The sequence below is a fragment of the Phaethon lepturus genome, unplaced genomic scaffold, assembly GCF_000687285.1.
Source record: "Phaethon lepturus isolate BGI_N335 unplaced genomic scaffold, ASM68728v1 scaffold35118, whole genome shotgun sequence".
NCBI lineage: Eukaryota > Metazoa > Chordata > Aves > Phaethontiformes > Phaethontidae > Phaethon > Phaethon lepturus.
This window is the reverse complement of record NW_010556093.1, coordinates 25,475-33,915: the sequence shown is the minus strand read 5'-3', so window position 1 is coordinate 33,915 and position 8,441 is coordinate 25,475. Positions and strand designations below refer to the sequence as shown.

General features: G+C 36.9%; 1 protein-coding gene across 1 annotated transcript in view; it reads left to right on the top strand.

Annotated features, from left to right (window-relative positions):
- Positions 1-868: 868 nt before the first annotated feature.
- Positions 869-8,441, top strand: part of TOPBP1 (topoisomerase (DNA) II binding protein 1) — a gene marked incomplete at its 5' end in the record, with an annotated part of 15,502 nt that continues 7,929 nt past the window's right edge. Inside the window, 7 exons of the mRNA XM_010292375.1 lie at positions 869-1,080; positions 2,344-2,636; positions 4,264-4,437; positions 5,497-5,606; positions 6,703-6,826; positions 7,207-7,356; positions 7,878-7,983. Of these exons, the coding sequence (XP_010290677.1) occupies positions 869-1,080; positions 2,344-2,636; positions 4,264-4,437; positions 5,497-5,606; positions 6,703-6,826; positions 7,207-7,356; positions 7,878-7,983 (1,169 nt within the window). The remainder of the gene's footprint in view (positions 1,081-2,343; positions 2,637-4,263; positions 4,438-5,496; positions 5,607-6,702; positions 6,827-7,206; positions 7,357-7,877; positions 7,984-8,441) is intronic.

Below are 8,441 nucleotides of genomic sequence, written 5' to 3'. Positions count from 1 at the left end.
ACCCAACTTGGTGTCGTCTGCAAACTTACAGTTCTTTTATTTTTCTCTCCTTTAGAGAAATTTAGTCAGTATTCACACAGCCTAATTTCTGCTGGAATATGTTGAATGTTGTATTTACCAATGACTGAGTCTCAGTAACTTTTTTGCTCTGTTCTAGAGCACAGCAAAAAGTCAGCTTTTCAGATACCAGGCCTTCTGAGTTGCTCTTCAGTTGTCCAGGAGCGGACCATTGTTCCTTTTCAGTACTATCTGGTCCAGCCTCATAACTAGTGATAGCACACCATTTCTTAAGAGCTGGGATAGTGAATTATTTGCTCCCAATTAATCAGGATCTTTGAGAAACATTAAGACAGACATGATTAGGCCTGGAGTGGCAAAATTGTACAGCTTAAGAGTATCATTTGATCTGATTTGTAGTCTGTTTGAACTGAAGTGTTTGCTGGTGAGTTCTCAGTGCTGCCATCTTCTTGGAAGACTGAGTCCTTGATGATGAGAAAAAAACTGTGTTATAAAGAAAACTATTGTTTATTTGGAAATTATGATTGTTGGCTCCAGAAGGGAATTGCCCCATTAATCTTGCAGAAGAATGTTAGGCCCAGTGTATGATTTGGAAATGGGGTATGTGAGGACTTCTGGAGTATAAGAAATGTTATGTTTTCAATACTGATTGAAACCAAATATTACTGTGTAACTTTTTTGGGGGTTTTTTTTTTGGCTTGTAGGTGTAGGCTCTAATGTGCAAAGTGGATGGCCTTAGATAATTCTACTGGTTCTTTTTCAGTTGCTTGAGTGCATTTTACCATAGCATAAACATACTGTAGATAAATTTTGTTTGTGACTAAATTAATGTTTTTTAATCTAATTTTAGAGTCCAAGAATTCTTTGTGCGGAAAGCCAATGCAAAAAAGGGAATGTTTGCCAGTACCCATCTTGTGGTGAGAGAACCAGATGGTTCCAAGTATGAAGCTGCAAAGAAGTGGAATTTGCCGGCAGTCACTGCAGCGTGGCTTTTGCACTCTGCAAGGACAGGAAAGAGAGCAGATGAAAGCAAGTTCTTGGTTGAAAATGCAGAGGCTGAAGGTTGGTTACTAGCAAGTTAGGAAATATGATTGTGTCATTGTGCTGTTCCTTCACAACAAAGAAGTCAGGTATGATGAAGTTGTTAAGAAAAAATAATTTGAAGTATTATAGCTAAAGGATATTTTTCCAAGTATTTTTTCCTTTTTTTTCCGTGCTGTTGAGTTGTGATTATAGAAATGATACTGTGTGTTTGCTGCAAGTCTCTTGGTGTTAGTGAAACCTTGTGTTTATCAGTCAGTTGGGAATCAAGTTCATGTCTCAGCTTTGTCCTTTTTGACTCATATGCTGCGCCGTAGATAGCATGGGAATTGATGATAGATCCCCCTTAGAACTTCATACATGTTAGCCTGCAATGGCATGATTTAGTCCTTCATGCCTACTTCATCTTCTGATGCTTCTGCTCCTTTTCCAGTTTTTTCACACCTTTTATTTGGCAATATTTCTTCCATATTAAGATGCAGACTACAGTGATTTAATACTGAATGTTAGCAGACCTGTTTTACCGGTGCCCTTGTGAATTAATTATATGGGTCACTAAGTCAGAGGACAAAAGGTATGTTGTTGGCATAGGCCCGTCTTGTCTTACATTTTTAAGGAAAAAAAGTGGGGGGGTGGGGGAAATGAGCAGTAAAATGTAAAAGCAAATCTTGTACTAATCTTTTTGAGCTGTAAAGATGATGAGTCATGCTTGTCTAGAAGTGTTTATGATGGATAAGCTTTAAGGGCTTATTCCTCGCTAAATCTTGGTCCTGTTAATCCAAAGGCATAAGGGACTGGAAGTATATACGTAGTGACCTAAAGAGGTGTGATTCAGAGTCATGAATAGGAAAGAAGTTTTACATTGCATGAGCCAGGGAGGAGGAGTTACCTTTAATGTTGAAAGGCAAGGTTTTGTTGTATATTATATCTTTTTCTTGGATTTGTATTTTGGTAGCTGTTGTACAACATACGTTGTACATATGTGTAGAACTGCAAACAACATGAGCAGGCCAGGGGTTGCTCATTCTTTTTCAGACACTTAGGGTCAAGCTCAGTACGAATATAGTTCAAACTAAGTAGCTAACTGGAAGAGACACTTAAGATACTGGCTTTTAAAATACAATCGTCAGTTTAGAGCATTTTTGGGGGAGAGTTATGAATTTTTTCTTTCAGGGAAAGGAAGGTCAGGTGAACTTTGAATTGTTTAAATAAAAGTGTATGTGAGATCTGTGTTCAAAGGAAAAATCAGATTGCTTGCCTATGTTTTCTTTGTTTCTTTTAAAGACACGGAGAGTTCCATTACTCAGCTTAGCAAGGCACCAGCAACTGTTAAATCTCCTGATTCAGAACAACCTACTTACCTCTTTGAAGCTGGGAAAAAAACAGCTGTGACCCCTCTTGATATCAACAGGTTCCAGAGTAAAGCTTTCCAAGCTGTAATCTCTCATCATATTGGGAAGAAGACAACCCCTCTTGCACAAGGGGGACTGCCACAGAAAGAACCATCTTTGCATCTTGATACACCATCAAAATTTCTTTCCAAAGACAAGCTGTTCAAGCCTTCTTTTGATGTAAAGGTGATAATCTTTGACAGTTTTTTAGTTTGTAGAGCCAGTAGGGTTTAAAGATGTGCATAAACTTAAAAGCAGCACAGAAACCTGTGCTTGCCCCTTTTTATGCTGTCAAGATACAGACTTTCCATTTTGAATAAAGCCAGGAAAACTGGCTCTGTTTGTTTATATGTATTTCCAGTTAATGATCTGTGGACTAAATTTATTGACTAGTAGATGCTATAATGTCCTTAACAAAGCTCATGTGTTCTAAACCTCACACAGAACACAGTCTGTGTTCTTTACATCTAAAGACTGAGGAATGTAACAAAAAGGCTTGTAATTGCTCAAGATACTTGGAAGTAAGTGTTTGCTTGTTTTGTGATGAAATGCTACTTTAATGACATGTTTTAATGTAGTAGCTTTATAGCAATTACAAAACTGCTATTGCAAATTGAAAAATGCATTGGGATGTTGGGTTCATTGTCTCATTCTGAAAGCTACAAAAAACTACTAGTCTTAAAACAGAACAAAGAAACCCCTGATACTTTGGGAATATCTGTGCTGGAATAGCTTGGGTGTGCTTTGGAAAGCTCAGGTTTGTTTTTCGTGTTCAAGGCCTTAACTGAAAGATGAATGCATTTAATTCCTGCACAGTTGTTAGGTTTTTTGGGGGGTTGTTTGTTTTGTTGTGGTTTTGGTTTTTTTAACTCTTTCCCCACAGTAGAACAAAACATGAATTACAAAAACAGAAGAATCTAGTGTTCTCTTTAGTTAGTTCTGCTTCATGAAGAGAAAGGTTGCTGGAGACACCTTATAGTGGCCTTCCAGTACCTAAAGAGGCCTATAGGAGAGATGGGGAAGAACTCTTTATCAGGGAGTGTAGTGATAGGACAAGGGGTAATGGTTTTAAACCAAAAGAAGGTAGATTTAGATCAGATATTAGGAGGAGATTCTTCACTATGAGGGTGGTGAGGCACTGGAACAGATTACCCAGAGAAGTTATGGATGCCCCACCCCTGGAAGTGTTCAGGCCCAGGTGGGATGGGGCTTTGAGCAGCCTGGTCTAGTGGAAGGTGTCCCTGCCCATGGCAGAGGGGTTGGAACTAGATGATCTCTAAGGTCCTTTCCAATCCAAACCATTCTGTGATTCAATTAGATTTCAAAAAGCAGAATACCAATTGTTCATAACTCTGAAAACTTTCAAAAGCAATATATTCTAGACCAAAAGTTATCTTTTTTTTTCTTAAAAAGGGCAGTAGGAAATTTGGTGTTTTAAAGGTGCGGATAGAATCTCATACTGTATGCAACTTTTGTTGGGGGAGCTATTAATAAATTAATCAATTTGGATTAGGAATACCTGGGTTTGGCCACTGGCTTTTCCACTGAGGGCAGTTTTCATTGATAGTAGTGAAAAGAGAAATTAGTAATCTATCTTCTTGCTGTTTTGCTTATGCAGACTCTAAGATTGGGGTTGTCTTGTACCACCGCACAAAAGCAGTACTACAGGTGCATTTGCTAGCTGCTACTGTAGTAAACCGGCCTGTTTTAGGAGTGTGAAATCTTACTACAGACTATACTTGTGCAACTTGCACTTCAGTGAGAATTTTGTAATGTGTTCATGAAAGTCAGTCAGTTGCTTCTTTTTTGGTAGGATGCTCTGGCAGCTTTGGAAACTCCAGGAGGTCCTGATCAAAAAAACAGGAAACTGAGCACACCTCTCTCTGAAGTCATCGGCAGAAACTTGAAATTGGCCCTGGCAAATAGCACAAGGCATACAGTAGCTCTTACTGCCAGCCCTCAGTTGACTGCTGCAGAGCCAGAAGTGGTAGGAAATCTTGGGTTTGAGTTTCTGGACCGTAGGCTTAATTAAGAAAATGCTATATCTTTTTGTGGTTTAAGTTACAAAAGAGTTTGTGAATTGTGCTTTGTGATCTATTTGAGTAGAAATACATACGATTATGTCTTCAACGACAGTTAAAGGAAGATAAGATACAAGAGTTTCCTCCTGGAAGGCAAAGAATTTTGAAACCTTTTTCTGCTGTCTGTACTACTATCTTGAATATTAAGCAGTTGTTAAGTAACATGACATGTACATACGTACCAATCTAGACTTTGTAGTATTGAGATGAGAGGATTTCATCACACTTAGGAAATTCACAGGCTCCAGATGAGTAAGATTAAATATCTTGTGTTGGACTAAATTTAGGAGTTCTTTTTTAATGAACGTGTCTTCTTTTCCTATATTCCTCTGTAAGGTGCTGCTCTTCTGCTTACCAGGACGCACAAGATGTGATCAGTTGCTTACCCTGTTATAAAGACACATTATGTTACGATTTCTTGTAGTTATCTTGGCTCTTCAGTGTAATCTACCCTAGTGAGAGAAAACAGAAAAAGATGTACGAGGAAAGGGAGGGAGTATTTATGTATTGCTTGCCATGTTAGTACACTCTTTACTGTAGACGAGGGGCAAGAAAGCTAATGGACTGCAGCAAGGGAAGGCTGTGACTTCTTATTTTGTACTTCCTTATTCTTACTTTTTTTTCAGTCCAGTACAGTGAAATACTTCTGTGTCATCAGGTTTGATAATTCCCTAATTTTAGTGTTCAGAAGTGTTCTGTATTTGATGGAAGGACCAGAACATGTTCCAGGGAAACTGGCTGAGAGTGAATCTTCTGTCTTTGGATTCCTAGTGCATGGAATGATAATAGTGCTGGTTTTTTGACCATGGAGTTTGGAAGCAGCAAAAATAGAGAAAATGTGTTTATCTTAGTTTTGTTGTTATTGCATACTTTACTATATGGTACACTAAATATTAAGTATTTTTGTCCTTGATACAGAAGCCTTCTAAATATGACTCCTGTCTTTTTCCCTGCTGCTTGAACAGGAAGAAGAGCCCAAGCCTCTAGCTGACGTTGTTATATATGTTAGTAAAAAACTTAGTAAGAAGCAAAGTGAACTGAACGCAGTAGCAGCTTCTCTTGGGGCAGACTACAGGTATCAACTGATACAAACAGCTTCAAAGCTTCTGCAGTGATATGACGTCTAATAAATATAAGTTTTCGCATTCTAATATGCGTATCTACATGACCTTTTACTACAGCTAAACATTAGATTTCACCATCTTAAACAATTTCTATTGCAAAATAAGGCCATCGGGTTCTAATGCGAAATAAGGCCGTCTAGCCCCACCACATCCCTGGTCTCTCTGGTCTTGATAAGTCTGTCTCAGAAAGACTGTCTTGAAGTGTTACGAAACTGCGGAATATTTCTTTCTATTCTTTTATTTTTTGAAGAAAACTATGAAACATGTTTAGCTTTTAGGTAGTTTAAAATTTGATTTATACTTTAGATTTTGAATCTGATCTGTATTTATGTGTGTTTCTCCCTGGCTCAAAACTAATTATTTTACAGATTGTAAGCATGGCTAAGTTAGTGTGCTTAGAAAAGCTTAGGAAAAATAGGTTGTCATGAAGAGAAACTACAAACTGACACTTCTGATTTAAGACAGAATTCTGCTCCTACTGAATCTGATTTATATGTTTTGTTATTGACTTCTATAATAAGTGTCATCAAAGTGTGGATGAGGAATTATGTTTGCTTAGTAGCCTAGAAATGCTGAAGATATTTCATTAAATACCGATAAAAACTATTATTTGCTTTGAATGTTAGAAATCCTGCATTTTGTTTATTTTGAGCTTTGAGAATCAGTATTTCACTTGCAGCTCAATATGTCAACAAAAGGAAAAGCTCTGTCATCCTGGATCACACATTCTTTTCAGAAACTGATTTGAAACTTCATTTACTTAAAACAAAAAAACTAAAGCAAAACCCTTCCTCTTCCATATGTTTAACAGATTTAGTTTTATTTACTTCAGGAAGGCTTTCAAAAGACATTGAAATTGTTCTATCCTGAAACTGAATGCTGTCTTTTTTTGATGAAGAAAGTGGGCTTCGTGTTTATTTAGACATGAAAAAATAGGCAAAACAGTATTTTAACATGAACAAGGGATAGGACAATTTCTGAGCTGGATTTCTGATACTTTTTGATAGGAAATGATATCTTCAAGTTATATTTCATTTTCTTTTCTAGATGGTGCTTTGATGAAACGGTAACACACTTCATCTACAAAGGAGGACAAAATGACAACAATAAGGAGTACAAATCCGTTAAAGAACGGGGTATACATATTGTCTCAGAACACTGGCTTTTAGAGGTATGGAGCTTGCATTGTTCCCTTATCAAAAGTGAAGGGAAATAGATACTTAAAACCAGTTAATATGGCAGTTGATTTTTTGTTTGTGTTTATATTGAACATGAGTAGGAACTGATGTTTTGCATCCTGCTTTGTATTTATAAATTGAGTGATCAGTTTTCACTGATGTACTTTTACCTTGTTCGCCATGAGGAGAAAAGAAATTTTCTTCCATTGAACATTTCTGTAACATGTTTCTTCAGAATGAGACACATTTTTTCACTTCTGTAAAGTACTTCTTTCAATGGTTTTTATTATACTACTTCTATGTTTAGATGTGGAATTTCTTTTTTATCTCAATCAGTTTCTCATCTTTCTTACATTAACTGATGTTATTACAGAGTGCCCAAGAATATAAACGACTTCCTGAATCCCTCTTTCCTCACACTTACAATCCCAAAATGAGCCTGGACATTAGTGCAGTGCAAGATGTCAGGCTCTCGTCCTCCAGTAAAATTTCATCAACTGGAAAACCAGCAGAAGAAAATGAGGTATAATGTGTGATATGAATTAATGTTTTACGAATTGATTTGGATTCAGTTAACTTCATTGTTGTATTAACAAAATAATAAATAATGTTGATGCTTATAAATAATGTTGATGCTTATTCAGCGATGACCTGAATCAAGATTAGCTATCAATTAACAATAGCTATCACAGGTGTTCCTTAAGGTTTTTCTGTATTTGTAATATTCCTCTTCCAGGGCAATGAAGGGAAACAGGCATTTCAGGATTAGAAGTGCTTTACAAATTCAAAATGATGTAGGTCCAGTCTTTACCTTCTCTCATAGGTAATGAGGTGAAAGTTGTGAACTTGCCTTAGACATTTAGACTGCAGAATAGGTCTTGTCGTTGATGTTGCTGTTCACTGTTAACTGTCATTGTGGTAGCAGAAAGGTTAGATTACACTAAGGCAGGATTAATAATCTTCAGAATTTACACAAGCGTTGAACATGGGTAAAAAGCAAAAATTTTGGTGTTTGAGAATTCTACTTCTCTTCATTGTTTTTAGATTATTCCAGTGGATGACGATGATGCCGAAGATGATGTAACTACTGACCAAATAAAGGAAACAGTCACTACAGGGGAAGAACAAATTACGAGTGAATCTAAAGGAGGTAAATGTAAACGGCTGTTTTCAAAATAGTTGTGGAACATCAAACTACCGATATAATCCTTTTACAGTTTCAGGTGCTGAATGTTAAGATCTGGAAGCTTTAGGTACCATATTTATATACCAGTCAAGTACTGGTATAGTACTTGACTATAGCTAGCCCTTACTGTTGCTGGATGAGAGGGAAGGGTTTTGCTCTCTATTTTAAAGACTTTGACATAAGAAAATCATGATCATCCATTGCAAATTACTTAATTTCTGTTTCTTTGTTCTTAAAATACTGAAGTTTGTCTTTAACATGACAAATCACTTTTATTTACGTAACATAAAAGGTATACACTAAATGTTACAGGAGAATTGTGGATATAAGTTAGATCATGCAAGCAAATTCAGAAATGAGACAAACGGCGATTTCTGCTTATGTCTAGGAAAAGGTTTCCCCAGATAATTTCCGCCCCGCCG